The sequence below is a fragment of the Diabrotica virgifera genome, chromosome 6, assembly GCF_917563875.1.
Source record: "Diabrotica virgifera virgifera chromosome 6, PGI_DIABVI_V3a".
NCBI lineage: Eukaryota > Metazoa > Arthropoda > Insecta > Coleoptera > Chrysomelidae > Diabrotica > Diabrotica virgifera.
Window position 1 is genome coordinate 204,285,703 of NC_065448.1, and position 19,134 is coordinate 204,304,836.

Genomic DNA, 19,134 nt, shown 5'->3' on the forward strand with positions numbered 1-19,134 from the left:
ACAATGTCCAGAAAAAAGTCACATCATTTTGAGCGTCGGGTTTGGGGGGTGAGGGGGGAGAAATCGGTAAATTCGTAGTTTTTTAAGTTTTTCGCCCATATTTCTAAAACTATGCGGTTTAGCATGAACAACCTTCTATACAAAAATGTTCCACATTAAATTTTAAATTAAAAAGGCGCTATGCATAATCTTTCTAAAATGAATGATTCCAAAGTTACGGAGGTAGTATAGTATAACTAGTCCAAAAAAAGGCCTAACCCAAACATCCAAAGTAAAAGTTTTCCTCCAACACCAAAATGCTCTATATGGTCCACATATTGTTCAGTAAAAAGTTACACCATTTTGAGCGTTTGGTTTGGGAGGGAGATGGGAGAGAAGCCGGTAAATTAGTAGTTTTTTTACGTTTTTCGTCAATATTTCTAAAACTATGCTCTAGCGTAAACAATGTTATATACAAAAATGTTCTACATGAAATTTAAAGCAAAAAATATTCCATACATTATTGTTATAAAATCAACAGTTTCAGAGTTACGGAGGGTGAAAGTCGAGGTTTTCGATACTTTTTATATTTTTTGGGCAATATTTATGATGTAACTATACCAAAAACCCAGACATCCAAAGTGAAAGTTATCCTCCAACACCAAATTTTTCTATATGGTCCACATAATGTTCAGAAAAAAGTCACACCATTTTGAGCTTCGGGTTTGGGGGGGGGGGGAGAGGGGGGGAAATCCGTAAATATAAAAAGTATCGAAAACCTCCACTTTTCACCCTCCGTAACTCTGGAACCGTTGATTTTATAACAATTATATATAGAACTTTTTTGTTTTAAATTTCATGTAGAACATTTTTCTATAGAACATTCCTTACACTAAAGCATGGTTTTAGAAATATTGACGAAAAACTTAAAAAAACTACTAATTTATCGACTTCTCCCCCATCTCCCCCCCCCCCCCAAACCGGTCGCTCAAAATGGTGTAACTTTTTACTGAACAATATGTGGACCATATAGAACAATTTGGTGTTGAAGGAAAACTTTTACTTTGGATGTCTGGGTTAGGCCTTTTTTTTGGACCAATTACACACTACTACCTCCGTAACTTTGGAACCGTTCATTTTAGAACGGTTATGCATAGGGCCTTTTTTATTTCAAATTTAATGTAGAACAATTTTGTGTAGAAGGTTGTTCATGCTAAACCGCTTAGTTTTAGAATTATTGACGAAAAACGTAAAAAACTACGAATTTGCAGATTTCTCCCCCCTCTCCCCCAAACCCGACGCTCAAAATGGTGTGACTTTTTCTGAACATTATGTGGACCATATAGAACAATTTGGTGTTGGGGGATAACTTTCACTTTGGATGTCTGGGTTTAGGTCTAACTATACCCTACTAGATTAAATAATTGCGTATAATTGCGTTGTACATAACATTTGATTCTAAAAAGGATTTAACACTAGAAAGACGGCTGCATCAACCTACCTTGCTTTACAATGCAATATATATACAGTGGAACCTCGATTATCCGTCTCTCTATTAACCGTCACCTCTGTTAACCGTCAGGGTCCATACATAAGTTATATTGACTATGTACATAAGTAAAAATTTAGTCATCAATTCATTTTGCTTGAATATTGAGATAAGCCAAACGAAATTCATTGAAATGTACACGTGCAGTTATGCCACCACCGCATTTTTTTATGTATGTAAATAATTTTTGTTCTTATTCAGGGCTCTGCATTAAATTTCAATTTAACTAGGTAACTAATGATAAATGATACCCTGCTTTTGGAGTTCTATTTTTGGAATCGCAAGCCGAAAAAAAAAACGCACAGCATAATAATTATTACAGTCAATATCTGTGTGTCACCACAATTCAGTTTGATTCAAATTCGAACATTTATTGTGTCACTTAGTCGTTTGATCAACTAAGTTTTGAAAAATGGAGTCTACAAACATCTGGAGCATCAAAAAGAAAACATGTTGTTTTGTGAATTGAAAAAAAGATAGAAAGTGTTGCAGAACTAAAGAAAGGAAGAAAAGTGTTTCTGCTGTCGCATTGAGCAAAAAGTATGATGTTCCGAGAACAACAATCAATGATTTAAAGAAAAATGCTGCAGGAATTGAAAAGTATGCTTCGCAAATGGAATCGTTGGATGGCTGGGTAAAACGTCGTAAATTTGAGAGCTATACTATGAATTTTTATTTTTTTTTAATGTTCTGTTAACCGTCTTTTCGATTATCCGTCATACCCTTGGTCCGGTGCCCTGACGGATAATCGAGGTTCCACTGTATTTGGGTATATTTGGACCTGTTGAATTAGTAACCAGTGCACCGTACTTTTTTGAAAAAACGATTACAAGAGTTTTAAATGTTTTAACTGCTTGGTTTGAGCGTACCACTTTACCTGTAGCTCTAGCGCGCTTATGTTTTGTGATTGCAAAACTATAATTTTTAATTTTGATCAAAACATCATAAGTTAAAATAAAATAAATTAGTTTTGTCGGACAAAAAAGAGGAAGCGATCGTCGAGTTCGACACCCAGAGGGTGTTATTCTAACGCGGTACAGTTTTGTTATTACAAAACACAAAACTCTTAATTACATACAACAGAGAACTTGAATCGAGTCGACATTCATTTCACTTATTCCCCGTTAGAGGGCGTTCTAACCATACTACGGTATAAATAGTTTTATTTTTGTACCGAGAACTACGGACGTTTCGGTGTAAATTTGTCTTCTGCAGAGCCTCCTTGACAACAGGTAGACCTAGAAATAGTACTATCGGGGGATGGTAGGAGACAGATTTAAATCAAAACGAAACCGTAGATTTTCTAATTTTACTAATGCCATACTCTGTATTAGATTACAAAGACTCGTTTTATACAGGTTTTCTGAACCGCATATTGGAATATTTTCCTAGCGGTGCCTTTTGATATTGTCATATCTTGGTTAAACAGAGAACTTCAATCGAGTCGACATTCATTTCACTTAGTCCCCGTTAGAGGGCGTTCTAACCATACTACGGTATAAATAGTTTTATTTTTGTACCGAGAACTACGGACGTTTTGGTGTAAATTTGTCTTCTGCAGAGAAGCATATTGGAATATTTTCCTAGCGGTGCCTTTTGATATTGTCATATCTTGGTTAAACAGAGAACTTGAATCGAGTCGACATTCATTTCACTTATTCCCCGTTAGAGGGCGTTCTAACCATATTACGGTATAAATAGTTTTATTTTTGTACCGAGAACTACGGACTTTTTGGCGTAAATTTGTCTTCTGCAGAGCCTCCTTGACAACAGGTAGACCTAGAAATAGTACTATCTTGGGATGGTAAGAGACAAAATTAAATCAAAACGAAACCGTAGGTTTTTTTAATTATACTAATTCCATACTCTGTATTAGAGTACAAAGACTAGTTTCATACAGGTGTTCTGAACCGCATATTGGAATATTTTCCTAGTGGTGCCTTTTGATATTGTCATATCTGGGTTAAACAGAGAACTTAAATTGAGTCGACATTCATTTCACTTATTCCCCGTTAGAGGGCGTTCTAACCATATTACGGTATAAATAGTTTTATTCTTGTACCGAGAACTACGGACGTTTTGATGTAAATTTGTCTTCTTGCATAGCCTCCTTGACAACAGGTAGACCTAGAAATAGTACTATCGGGGGATGGCAGGAGACAGATTTAAATCAAAACGAAACAGTAGATTTTCTAATTTTACTAATGCCATACTCTGTATTAGATTACAAAGACTCGTTTTATACAGGTTCTCTGAACCGCATATTGGAATATTTTCCTAGCGGTGCCTTTTAATATTGTCATATCTGGGTTAAACAGAGAACTTGAATCGAGTCGACATTCATTTAAAACTCTTAATTGTCAGTTGAAAGTACTTTTAAGTAACTACAAACGGTTGTCGATTTCTTGTCCGACAAATTTACAGCCTCGTTGCTTTAGTCTGACAATGTAAACATGTTAATTATGGCATTATGGCATATGTTTTGTTGCACGCTTTGGTACCAAATTCAAAAATTGTCTGACTAAAGAAAGAAAGCTGTTAATTTGTCGGACAAGAGATCAACAATCTGTTGTAATTAATTATGAGTACTTTCAATTGAAAATTAAGAGTTTTGTAATAACAAAACTGTACGCGCTAGAGTGTCTGACTCGACGATCGCTTCCTCGTTTTTGTCCTACAAAAATAATTTATTTGTGTTGCAATAACAAAACATAACCGAGCTAGAGCTGAAAGTTTAGGTGTTGTGCATGCAGAAACGCGTCTGACCTGCACTCTGAAAATTTTCAGAAAGTGGTAAACTCGCTCAAACGAAGCAGTTATCATTAAGACTTTGGTAATCATCTTCCAAAAAGGACGGTGTACTGGGGACTTTATATTGTTAGCCCGATCAAAGAACAATCTGACCCCCAAAAAAATAAAGGTAGGATAAAAATTTGGGAATAGGTAGTTGAAATTGTCTATTATTATATAAGAAAAAGTTTACAATTCCACATCCCCTCCATTTTTCAAAAATGGAGGGGAATACCCCCTCTCGAAGGTGAAAAATATACATTCAAAATAAATAGGATAAAATGACTAATTCTAAGCAACTTTTGTTCTATAGAGTTTTTTCCCTAAGTCAATACTTTTCGAGTTATTTGCAAGTGTTCATTTTTACCAGAAAAAAACATGTTTTTGGACGGTTTTTCTGAGACTCAAAAAGTAAGTATTGTATTGAAAAAAATATTCTTAGCTTATAAAAATTTAAAAAAAAATAGTGTATGCATGTGAGCTGTAGACCCAGTAGAAGCAGAGTCGCAGCTAATGAAAAGTAGGTTCTTCTTCGTCAAATTCCAAATCGAATATTTCAATATGAAATATCCCAAAAACGGAGCACTTTTCGGGGAAAATTCATTTCAACTTTTTTAAAGTGTTTAAAAAAAGGTTTATTTTTGTTTTTTAAAAAAACTTCTAACATTAAAAGTACCTAAGTGAGTTACGCTTAAAATATTGTTGGTCCCTTTTATTTTTTGTTAAAAAAAATCGCGAAAATCACCCCCTGATTAGCATCACAAATAAATTTTATCATTACCACTTGACAAGTTACTTTGCTTATGTATTATTTATATGATCTGTAAGTTTTATCGGTTCAAAGTGCTTATTTTTGAAAGAGCTGTAGTTAAAATGGCTTGAACGAGTAACTAATCACGAGTTTAGGAAAATTTTGACCAGCCATAGCATAACCAATTTTTGTCTAACAAGAAAACAAAAAATCAAAAATATTCAGAAAAGCAAAACGAACATTTTATTACTCTTTGAGATTTTTGCTATTACTAATAATTTTTAAGTTAATTCCATAAAAGGTTCCATTTTTTCCAAAATAAAAAAAATATTTTATTTTAAACCCAATTTTTTCAAAAATGAGCACTGTGAACCAATGAAACTTATAGATAATACAGAGAGAGTCTGTAAAGTGGAATAAATTCAATATCTCAAATACTAATTGTTTTTTTGGAAAATGCTCAGACCCGTCGATTAGTATTTCAAATTGTCCTTTTTGACATTCAATAAAAATGTATACAGGGTGTCCCAATTTAGAGATATGACGTCATCGTCGATTTTCTTAAATGGCAACTGTCATTTTAATAGCTAATTTGATAGGGTTTGTAAAGTTATACATAACTGCAAAATATCAAATTTTTATTCTCTACCATTTACAAGATAATAGAAAATAACAAAGTTATATCTGTAATTTGGAATATATTCAATAATTAAAATACTAACTGTTTTTTTGAAAAATGCTCAGACCCGTCGATTAGTATATCAAATTGTCATTTTTGACATATAATAATAATGTATACAGGGTGTCCCAATTTAGAGATATGACGTCATCGTTGATTTTCTTAAATGGCAACACTATCATTTTGATAGCTATTTTGATAGCGTGTGTAAAGTTATACACATCTGAAAAATTTCAAAATTTTATTCCCTACCATTTACAAGATAATAAAAAATAACAAAGTTATGAAGAAAAAGAAGTAATCAAATAATAATTGAATTTATTTATTTCAATTAAGCAAATGCTCATAACGTTGCCCATTGACAATTTGACAATAATTGTGGGCAACATTATGAGTTTTTGCTTAATTTATTGAAATAATTAAATTCAATTATTAGTTGATTACTTCTTTTTCATAACTTTGTTATTTTTTATTATCATCTAAATGGTAGAGAATACAAATTTAAAATTTTGCAGTTGTGTATAACTTTACACACCCTATCAAAATAGCTATCAAAATGACAGTGTTGCCATTTAAGAAAATCAACGATGACGTCATATCTCTAAATTGGGACACCCTGTATACATTATTATTATATGTCAAAAAGGACAATTTGATATACTAATCGACGGGTCTGAGCATTTTTCAAAAAAACAGTTAGTATTTTAATTATTGAATATATTCCAAATTACAGATATAACTTTGTTATTTTCTATTATCTTGTAAATGGTAGAGAATAAAAATTTGATATTTTGCAGTTATGTATAACTTTACAAACCCTATCAAATTAGCTATCAAAATGACAGTGTTGCCATTTAAGAAAATCGACGATGACGTCATATCTCCAAATTGGGACACCCTGTATACATTATTATTGAATGTCAAAAAGGACAATTTGAAATACTAATCGACGGGTCTGAGCATTTTCCAAAAAAACAATTAGTATTTGAGATATTGAATTTATTCCACTTTACAGACTCTCTCTGTATAAACAATACATAAGTAAATAAACTTGTGAAGCGCTAATGATTAATTTTATTTGGGAAGCTAATTAGGGTGTGATTTTCGCGATTTTTTTGGCAAAAAATAAAAAAACCAGCAATATTTTGATAATAACTTACTTTTAATGTTAGAAGTTTTTTTTTTAAACAAAAATAAACCTTTTTTAAACTTTAAAAAAGTTGTAATGCATTTTCCCCGAAAAGGGCTCCGTTTTTGGGTTATTTCAAATTGAAAGATTCGATTTGGAATTTGACGAAGAAGAACCTACTTTTCATTAGCTACAACTCTGCTTCTACTGGGCCTACAGACTTCATGCATATACCATTTTTTTTCAGTTTTTTATAAGCTATATTCTTGCTAAGAATATTTTTTTCAATAAAATACTTACTTTTTGAGTTATCTCCGGAAAACGATCCAAAAACATGTTTTTTTTTTTGTTAAAAATAAACATATTCACTCGCAAATAACTCAAAAAGTATTAACTTAGTGAAAAAACTCTATGGAACAAAAGTTACTTAGAATTAGTCATTTTATACAATTTCGGACTTATTTTGAACGTATCTTTTTTCAACCCCGAGAAAATATTTTCACCCCGTATTTCCCAATTTTTGTAAAATGGAGGGGATGTAGAATTGTAAACTTTTTCTTATTTAATAATAGACAATTTCAACTACCTATTCCCAAATTTTCATCCTTCCTTTATTTTTTTGGAGGTTTTCGTAAAATTGTGTGTTCCCTGATCGGGCTATGTAGAATAATGATTGATTGTAATATATTTGTAAACAGCAACAGTTAAGCCACTCCCTAAAAACACAACAGTAGAAGATTCGTTAAAGTGGTTGTCGGCTGCCCTAAGTGAAAAGAAAACTCTATCCCTACCATCAGGTAAGATTATAATGTTTTTATATAGATTTTTCGTTTTACTTACTTTCTTATTCCTTGATTATTTTCTTTAAGATCCTCTGATCGCTAAGTTAACTTGCAGTAAACTTTTTTTTATATACCAAGAGCTAAGATTTAAAAGACAGAAGACAACTCAATATGATAAATTTACCTCTAAATAGCCTATAATAACAGATATCCCGATTTATCAATATTTGTATTTGAATGCTATCTAGTGTGGCAGATTCGTTCAAATATTTATAAGAATTGTGCATTTAATGATGGAAGCATATAATTTGGACCACATGTAATACACAAATAAAGGTTCCAAATTGGATATGAGGCCATCTCAGATTTTACCTCTTACAAAAATGGCGGGCAATCAAATTAGCGACGATACATATGTGACTAATAGCACGATAACTTTTAAACGAAAAGTCCGATTTCAACCAAATTTGGTATATAGGTTCGTTTTTTCGATGTATAAGATCGAGCTCTTGAACCGGAAGAATCAGCTTACTATAAGTTGTGTTTTTCCCGATTTTTTATGTAAAAATGTGTTGTTATTTTTCAACTCTTTCACCCTGTATGTATTAATTTTTTAAAAAGGTAATACCGGCATTGAACAAATCGTAAAAATAGTTTTTAGGAAATATTTTGAACTTTTAAGTTATGTTAATTACCATGTAATAAATGCATAACTTATCTTCACATGTACCTATGTGCGGCAGATTCGTGCAAATATTATAAGAATTATTGTGCATTTAATGGTAGAAGCATATAGTTTGGACCACATCTATTACACATACAAAGGTTCAAATTTAAATATAAGGCCATCTAAGATTTGGCCTTTTACAAAAAAGGCGGGCATTCAAAATGGCAACTATACATATGTGACTAATAGCACGATACCTTTTGAACGATATTTCCGATTTCAACCAAATTTGGTATATAGGTTCTTTTTTTGATGTATAAGATCGAACTCTTGAACCTGAAGAATCGGTTTACCAGAAGTTGTGTTGTAACGTATGATTTTTTTCTGTTTGATTGGGGTAGCTTAATAAATGACTAAGTTCTACAGAAATAGGCTAGCTGGATATTTAAGAGACTGTATCAAGTGGACTCAGGAGAGGATCAGGCCGTATTTGCACGCCCGAAATAAGACGGTACCTAATGAAGTACTAGAGTGTTAAGAAACTAAAGTAAAATAAGGAAAGAAATGTAAAAAAAAGAACTACTGACCCAGAAGATATTCAGAAGTAGTGTTGAGCGCCAGGGAAGGATTTTATAAATTCTTCTCCACGTGACCTATATTGCTGTACCTAACTAATACTATTTAAAATGGTAGGATAATAAAACATATAAGTATGTACAACCAACAAATTTAATGAAAAAAAACCTATAACCCCTATATACAATTTTATACAAACTAGCTAATCAGTACCTGTTGTACTAGAAAAGTACGCTCCTGTCGACAATGAGATCGCAATAAAAATTAAAACAAAGAACTTAATTAGTTAGATCAAGACAGTTATTGGGAATCACAAGTTATTTACTTAAACAAAAATGTATTATGGATATTGGTTACAGTATTGGTTGACAATCTCGTATCTGACCTAAGTGATAACCCTGAGTACCATACCTGTTAACTGAAATAAAGGTTATTAAATAGGAATTAAAACCGTAGATATTGTATACAACACCTTAACATATAGTTTATAATTCCCGGACTATTTTAAATGAATGGTACGAACAGTGAACGATAAAACTTGTTGAAAAAAAATGATTGAATATTACAAATGGTGATTTTAGAAAAAATGAGTTTATATGATTATTAAGGTTATTTCTAATTTATTGGAAAAAATATTAATATTGCAAGCAGTTATTTAAAAGAATTGAAAATGTATGTTTTATAATAAAAACCTGTCGCTTCTACAAAAGTAGGGACGGAGGCTTCTCCAAACTCCTTGAGAGGTTGACGATGGGAGAGCCAGGTAGGTATCCTCCGGTTTCCAATCCTGGGGAGATACTCAACCACAATACGGATGGTCCGATGAGGAGGTACTTACTAGTACCGGTAAAAATCAATGTTGATTCCAAAAAAACATAAAATCCCAATCCACACCAAAAGAAACCCCAAACTGATTGCTTATTCCATATCCAACAAAAACAAAAATGGTGACTTAATTTCCTTTTTCTCCAGTGGCTAAAATAATAAAAAAAACCTTGATCAGCTGATTGTCCTTGAGTATACAAGAAACAGGGCCTCGACAAAAAGGTGTATCACCTTATCAGAACTTGACAGAGAAAAAATCTAAGTAAAAAATGAAGTTTGATGTCCATGCTTGAAGTTCATTGACCTTGATTATCCTTGAATGGAAACAGCTTTTTAAACGAATATAAGAAAGTATTTGGACAAGTAAATGTGGATCTTGTAATCAAAGATTACTATATGGAGTTATATAAAGGAGAAAAGGAAAATGATCATTGATTCCAAACTTATTTTGAACCGGAAATATAATGAAAGATTTTTTTTTTTTGTAGAAATATAAGTGCGATGGTATTGAAGTATTGCAAATATGATGATTGAAGAGTAATAATTCATATAAAGATAATATATGTAAGATATTGACAGTGAATAAAGGGCTATTTTTTTTTCCAAGGAAAAACCATAGCTACGAGACATTTATCTAATACATACCCATTGCTCTTCAAAAAAGTATTGGAAACAAAAACTCTTCTCCTCAACTCTTCACAAAACCCAAAACAAAATAAAAACTTCCTCCAACGTAAATTAATCTTATAACTTTTTCAACTAAAAGGTAAATTCTGGCAATGGCCACCGGAGATCGGGAGATCAGATGTCTTCTGTACAAGAGTTGAAAATTAAGTGCTGGCCTGCTCTCCCTGAAGCAATGACAAACACGTCAGCCGGAAGCCGTATCGACACACGGACCAACTTCTAGATTACGAATTCCCCTAAAAGTCACCAACTTTGTCCAAATACTTATTAAAATCTAGGCAATACCTACTACACGCTGAAGTATATTTGGTTGCATACTTATTGGGAGTTGCTTTTCCCAATAAATATTTTGAAATGCATATTATAAAGTGACGATGAGTATCACTCAACGTTACATTCCCCCATTACTTGTAAGAAAAAAAAATTGATCTTATGAGCAATTTTTTTTTATTATACATATATATATATATACACATATATATTTATATACCCATATAGATACTCAACTCAAGTATCCACAGAGAAAAATCACACGCTGTGGGATCCAACACAGGCGTGAACAAACAAATATCTAAAATATAATAAGAACCTACGAATACTACACTACTATAAACTAACCTATCGTTGGACACCGTCCAAACTCATAGTACCAGTCCTTTGTGATATATACCCTAAAGACCAAATTGTGTTCAAGTTGATTTAGTAGATTTAAATAAAACCCCAAATTATAGTCAACAAGAACACCATAACAACAATATTCGAATACAACTCAATATAACCTATACAACGACTAACTTACTCACACTTACAGCTGACTCGATCGATTATACCTAACCGCAAATTATGAGTCGTGTAAATGGGTTGCTTAAATGGCGAATACATCACATGCCATATCAACATACATACATACCTAAGAGTTATTATAACCCGTTTCTAAAGTACATAATTCAGATAAATCCTAATCTCAAAAAAAATGTCGAATGGGACGAGTAATACAAAATTGTTCTATCGATGGACAACAGATTTAAATAGAGCATATCCAAAGTGAACAATTAGTAGATTTCGTAGCCATTTCGCAATAAGCCAACATAGATCATAGTATATATGAAAATAAATATAAGAGTTATTGGTAAGAAAAGAAAGTATTGTAGCAAGCCTTTTATCCTAAATTGATCCGACAGTGGACAACAGATTTATATTGAAGCATATCCAAAGTGGAACAACCAGGCAGATTTAATTGAGCAACGCTACAACCTAGCACTAAATGTGCTAATAATGATTACATATTGGGTACCATGAACCTAATTCAACTGATCATCCGAATTGTATCAGATGCCATGGAAGATCTTCCTAAAGGTACCTAATCGAATAGTTGACCTAACAGAAGTTAGCTTACTCTGGGATTCTCTAACTATAGCTATAGCTACAACAGATTGATAAGAATGGCCAGAAGAAGCTAACCAATATTTCGAAGTCATCTCTCATGAAAGAATTCAAGAAGTCACATATTAATAACTCTTATAAATAAATCCAATTATGGAAATACTAGAGAACAAGTAAATCAATTTCTAAAGAAACTGCAGATTAAGAAATGTTCCCTAGTTACTCACAGAGAACAGGATATTGATCCTGACCCTAAGGTACATATGAACAAAAAAAAATTTTAGTTCCTCGGAAAGATGATGCTTGAACAAAATAATCCCTTGGTGAATACAAAAGCTACAATATTTCAATATAGCAAAGAAGTTACCATCATTATCAGAATAATAAGATAGTAAAACTTAAGAAGGATAGATAAACATACAAGTTAAGACTAAGTTTCTTCAGAATGAATGTAAACTGAAAATCGAATAAGAATGCCTAGTGCATGATTAAAATGATGACTAAACATTCTATCATAAAGATTCAGCATCTGAACTAATTGAGGTATGGCTTGGAACTAGGCAACTGTGAGCAATGAAATCTGCTTCCTATCAGGTGCACAGTCGATAAGCAACAAGTCTCGAACCCACGTATTTGCATAGCCAAGCTAGGCAAACCACTTTCCTAAGAAATGTTCACTACAATAAATAATGAAATGGTTTCATAGTCTTTATCATAAATTTAATCTCAATTAACTTTATCAAAATTTGGACACATGAAGTATAACTTTGGAATCACACTGTATACTAAAATTGCATTTACCCAAACAAATATCACAATGACTTCTTTAGACAAAAATAAGCTAATGTACCAAGGAATCATGCTAAGCACTGAAATAACTTTCCAGTAGAAACTACAAAATCAAATACAAAACGAGATAATCCTAATCCAAACCTATTATGTAGATACACTAATCTATAAGTGATGACATATATAAGCATAATCACATACAAGGTGTTAACAGTTCCATACCAGTTCAATAATAAGCCAAATTAAGCTAAATCTCAATAATAAACTAATAAAATCTCAGATACATAGAATATGGAAAGCTAGAAAGATTACTATAATAGATAAAACATAGAGTCCCTATCTGGTGACTAAAATCAAAATCCAAGCATTAACCTATTCATTGAACAATCGAGTATTTCTGAAATTTAGAAAGAGGAATTAACTTGATCAAACTGTTAAGTTAATCTTCTTCTTCTGATGACGAAGATTCTAAGTCGTTGACAGTATTATCTGGTAGTAAGTCCTTTATGTGAAATCGACCAAGTTTCCTGTTGGAGGAACTATCTTTTAATTCATATATTAAAGGAGAGATTACTTTACTGACAACACATGGGACATATTTCTGACAAAATTTGGCAGAAATAGCATCACCTTTACTTGACTTAACAAAATTACGTTTTAATACCCGATCACCAACAAAGAATCGCAAATCTCTTTTCCTCAAATTGTATTGACTCTGTGACTTAAGGTAAGAAGATTTCAACTTCTTCCTGATGTCTGCAAATATTGGGGGCAAAGTCTGAACATCATCTAAACGATGAAGTTTCTCAGAGATCTGAGGGAGATTTGTGGAATTGTCTGAAATTAAACCAAAATAATCACCAGACAAAGCAATATTTCTACCAAAATTCAGATAAGCTGGAGAACATTGAGTAACTTCATGGACCGAAGTTCTTATGGCTTGAGCTATGGAGTGGATATACTGGTCCCAAACTCTGTGATCTGGATAGGTGTACGATCTAAGGGCTGTTACAATACTGCGGTTCACTCGCTCACTATGATTAGCTTGCGGATGGTATGCAGCATTATAAAAGATCTTCTGAACTTTGTACTTGGTTAGAAGATCCTTAAAGGCCTTAGACACAAATTGAGGACCATTGTCACAAGACACAATTTGGGGAACACCAAACAACAAAAAGACTTGTTCCTCCAAATATTTCACAATGGCAGGGACAGTAGCATTCCGAAGAGGAAAAACTAGTGGAAATTTAGTAAAGTAGTCCACAACTACTAAACAATAGGTATAGCCATTGTAACTACGAGGATATGGTCCAATCAGATCCATGGATATCATCTGCCATGGGAAGTCAATGTTCCTAAAAGTACCCATTAATCCAGCTTGTGGCATAGTACTTGGCTTGCAAGTAGCACAAACTCTACATCTAGATATATATTTCTTAATATAGTTGCGCATGCCAGGCCAATAATATAATTCTGCTATCCTACTAAATGTTTTATAGGAACCGAAATGACCAGATGTCACATTATCATGAAAAGTATGAAGAATTTCATCCCTGTTTGCTGTTGGGACGACAATTTTCCAATCAGACATATTAGACAAAGCTTCTACTGAACTAACAACATGCTTATAAAGGATATTATTTTCCACTTTAAAATCAGGATACTGATCAGGTTCTTGGGTAACCTTTTCCACCATTTTCTGATACCATGCATCCGGAACTAAAGTGGATAAGTCAAGAAGATTGACATCAAACGTTCGAGACAAAGCATCAGCTACTACAACACCATTTGCCTTACGATGGACGATATTATAATCAAAGGCTGACAACTTACAAATCCATCGAGACAAACGTTGGGATGGGTTACGCATAGAATGCATCCACAATAACGAGCTATGATCAGTAATAAGGGTACACTTACGACCTTCTAAATAGTACCGAAAAGCCTCCAAGCCATGAATAATAGCAAGGAGTTCACGCTCTGTAGTGGAATAATTTTTTTGAGCTTTATTGAGCTTCTTACTAGTATATGCTATGGGGTGTTCAGAACCATCTTTCATCTGAAAGAGTACACCACCTGAGGCGGTATTTGAACAGTCAGTCATGAGGTAGAAATGTTCACTGAAATCAGGTGAAGTCATGACCAGAGCACTAGTAAGAGCTTCTTTAATACGATGAAAAGCATCGTCGGCTTCAGGAGTCCAGGTGATAGTCTGGCCCTTTTTCCTATTCTTAAGGAGGTCAGTAAGGGGTGATAATAAAGTAGAATAAGAAGGCACAAATCGACGATAGTAACCACACATGCCCAAGATCCTACGTAATTGTGTAGTAGTTTTAGGAATGGGGAAGTCCTTAATAGCGGTTACTTTATCAGGGTCTGTTCTCAAACCTTGATGATCAACAACATATCCTAGAAATTTCAAATTAGGACGACAAAAATTACATTTCTCTAAATTAACAGTGAGATTAGCCTCTTTAAGGCGTGAAAATAATTTCTCCAATATTTCAATATGTGACGAAAAATCAGGAGTAACAACTATGATGTCATCTAAGTAATAAAATACAAATGGTTCAAGTTGTGGACCAATAACCAAGTCCATTAGACGACACATTGTTTGTGGAGCTGAAACTAGACCGAAAGGCATTGTGACAAATTGAAATAACCCTTTACCACTGACAGCGAAAGCAGTATACTTCTTACTCTCTTCGCTTAACGGAATTTGTAAGAAGGCTTTGGATAAATCGATCGAAGAGATATATTTGGCATTCTGAAGTTTGCTCAGAATTATATCTATCCGAGGGATGGGATAAGCATCTCGATTAGTAGTGATACTATTAAGTTTGCGACCATCAAAGCATACTCGGAATGATCCATCCTTCTTCTTCGTCATCCATAACGGCGAACAATATGAAGAATTTGAACGTTCGATAATGTTTAGAGAGAGCATCGAATCAATTTCTTTACCTAAATCTGCTTGCCATGCCTGAGGTATGGGATATTGATATTGTCTAAACGGAGTTGAAGTGTTCACTTCGATAGTATGAGATATTAAATGTGTACGGCCTAATTTATCTTTGGAAGAGAGAGAAGAAAATTTAGAGATAATATTCTCTAACTGGTTTTGTTCTAAGCTAGACAAACTAGAGAACTCACGAATGGCACTTACAGTTGCGACATTAAAGGAAGATGTAAACAACGAAAAATCTGTACAGTTTAATGTACTATTAAATGCATTTAAGAAATCCATGCCAAGAATTATAGAATTTTTAACTGAAGGGATAACATAAAATGTAATCATTTTCCGAATATTGGCAACTACAATTTCTGTGTCAAATTTACCTGTAATTGACTGGATTGCACCATCCGCGGTAGAGACTTGCAGAGAAGAAATAGGCATAACATTAATATCAGTGTTTTCTAACAATTTCAGCGAATACGAACCTATTAAAGAAATGTTAGAGCCACTATCTAATAGAGCTAAACAAGATTGTCCTAAAATTTCAATTTCAAGATAAGGTCGGTTATCATTATGTTTCCTAACTAATAACGAATTTATATCAAAATCCAAAATATCTGATTTATTTTCAAAATTATCTGGTATTAACATAGACATATTATTATTATTTACAAACGTACAACCTGGTATAGAATTTGGAACTGTTTCCTCGTCTTGATTATGCTTATTACTAAAATTCAAGTTTAAGACTGGAGGGAATAATCTACGATCAAGCGAACCGTACGAGTCAACTAAAGTGTTACCAACAATTACTTTTTCCCTGATTTCGGTTTGCGTGCTGGTCTCCGGTTGGAAGTGTTTCTTCCTTCCTGAGAGGTGTTCGAACTGCTGGCGGGTATTGGACCTGAAGCTTCGTCTACAGCTGCGGTCATATTCCCTGATGGGGCTGCTGTTTGAGGAACGCTCAGGGTACGAGCCTCTGCATGCTCGTTTCCCGAACACTTAAAACAGTTACGTTTAAGCGTATTTTCTCTACCACAACCGTGGCAGAAAATCCGTGTTTGGGGTCTGGTACAATCACGAAATGCGTGACCAACACCCTGACAATTCCAGCAAGACAAAGAATAAGTAGTCACAGACACATTCGGTGTATGGGGTCTAGATTGCCAAGAACGATTTCTCGAGGAGTGAGAGTTAAATCCAGCACCAGAATTAGATGTTGTAGGGGGATGAAAAGACCAGGATAGAGTTTCCTCTAACCGTTTACACTTATCTGTCAGGTCTTCGATAGTGGCTATATCAACCAGTGCCAATTGGGCATGGTAAAAAGGTAGCAAACATTTTAAAATTATCTTAATTTTTGCATTATCTGTTAAAGGAGTATCTAAACGACTACACATACCCAACATAGTGTTAATAAACATAGTCACTGATTCTCCAGGTTTCTGCTTGCGGTTCTTGATCTCGTCTAAGAGATCAGTTTGGAAAGAATAAGGCAGAAAATCGGATTTTAGTTTCTGAGCCAAACTAGTCCAAGTGGTAAAGCTACCACGGTTGTTCATAAACCACGTAAAAGCATGGCCTGTAAATAGTTCGGCAGAAGCCGAAAAAAGATCTTCCTCACTCACACCTCTCGAAACACGAAGACATTCTACCCTATCTAAAAATGAAATTACTTGGTCATAATGACCTTCACCAGAAAACGAAACTCCCCACTTATGTACCTGCACAGGCTTGGGATGTAACAAGGAATTAGAGGCTTGAACCGAAGAAACAGGAGTGGACGTGGCTAGAGGATTTACTCGAGAATCGAGTTCACCTTCTAGACTGAGAATCCTAATGGACATAGAGCGTTTGTAAAGTTGTTGCTCCTCATCTGAGCAACATAATAAGTGGACACGACCAGAGATATGAGCAAGACGTGAAATGTATCTAGAATACATGCTATCATGGACAGTCCCTCTAAAATTGGATATCTTTTGAGTAAGATCCTCAATTGTCTCATTTATTCCCTGTTGTTGTTCCAGGAAAGGAATAGATGCAGCTGAAATTTGCCGGAAACTCCTATTTCCTTGCTCTTGTTTAAGAGCACCACGCAATAGACTGCGTTTTTTATCACATTTAGCGGATTCTTCAACCTCTATTTCTCTTATCCTCAACTCATAATCTACCTCCTTAACTAATAAATGCTCTGGCTGAAAGGTACACATGGTGGTAGGAAAAATTTAGTAACAATAAGCCCAACCCAACAACGACAAACCGAACCCACCCCAACAAACTAACGACCCAATTAACCGACAAACCAAATATAACCGAGATATATATTTGGGGTAGATATTTAAAATAATTTAAGTAATTGTTTAAACGAAAATGTATATAAAAAAAAATGAAACTTTATAAATTATATATAGGTATGGTAAGCAAAAATTTAGCTAACTGTAGTATATTGTGGCTGCACCTAAATCAGGAATAGTAATGTACCTAGATATCAAAAAAAAAACAAATCATTCAAAATTTTTCAAAATAAATATCCAGGTATCACCAAACCGACCAGACCGAAATGTCAACCAATATACCTGTTCAAATATTATCCTACTCACGATTTACAATTATTATTTTAAATAAATTAAAATAGTACCAATACAGCAATACAAGTGCACTAGTGTATTTTACAAATAACGTACAAAAGGAATCAAAAATGTATCTCTATATAATTACAAAATATACAACTATGAACCAGAAAGATACTTACTAGAAAAATTTACAATAAGCAACAAAATAAAGAAAGGTACTGTCTTACTGAAAATCGGGCTCCACGTTGGCGAGCGTCAATTGTAACGTATGATTTTTTTCTGTTTGATTGGGGTAGCTTAATAAATGACTAAGTTCTACAGAAATAGGCTAGCTGGATATTTAAGAGACTGTATCAAGTGGACTCAGGAGAGGATCAGGCCGTATTTGCACGCCCGAAATAAGACGGTACCTAATGAAGTACTAGAGTGTTAAGAAACTAAAGTAAAATAAGGAAAGAAATGTAAAAAAAAGAACTACTGACCCAGAAGATATTCAGAAGTAGTGTTGAGCGCCAGGGAAGGATTTTATAAATTCTTCTCCACGTGACCTATATTGCTGTACCTAACTAATACTATTTAAAATGGTAGGATAATAAAACATATAAGTATGTACAACCAACAAATTTAATGAAAAAAAACCTATAACCCCTATATACAATTTTATACAAACTAGCTAATCAGTACCTGTTGTACTAGAAAAGTACGCTCCTGTCGACAATGAGATCGCAATAAAAATTAAAACAAAGAACTTAATTAGTTAGATCAAGACAGTTATTGGGAATCACAAGTTATTTACTTAAACAAAAATGTATTATGGATATTGGTTACAGTATTGGTTGACAATCTCGTATCTGACCTAAGTGATAACCCTGAGTACCATACCTGTTAACTGAAATAAAGGTTATTAAATAGGAATTAAAACCGTAGATATTGTATACAACACCTTAACATATAGTTTATAATTCCCGGACTATTTTAAATGAATGGTACGAACAGTGAACGATAAAACTTGTTGAAAA

At 33.6% G+C, this 19,134-nt stretch overlaps 1 protein-coding gene and 1 long non-coding RNA gene across 2 annotated transcripts in view; one reads left to right on the top strand and one right to left on the bottom strand.

The window, feature by feature from the left end:
• LOC126886279 (inter-alpha-trypsin inhibitor heavy chain H4-like) overlaps positions 1–19,134 on the top strand; it is a 111,822-nt gene that overhangs the window by 79,108 nt on the left and 13,580 nt on the right. The window contains exon 14 of the mRNA XM_050653150.1: positions 7,576–7,674. Coding sequence (XP_050509107.1) covers positions 7,576–7,674 — 99 coding nt within the window. The remainder of the gene's footprint in view (positions 1–7,575; positions 7,675–19,134) is intronic.
• Positions 9,038–10,435, bottom strand: LOC126886684 (uncharacterized). The gene is made up of 2 exons (XR_007698752.1): positions 10,373–10,435; positions 9,038–9,877 (listed from the first exon to the last, which is right to left on the bottom strand). It is a non-coding gene; the product is annotated as an uncharacterized LOC126886684 (long non-coding RNA).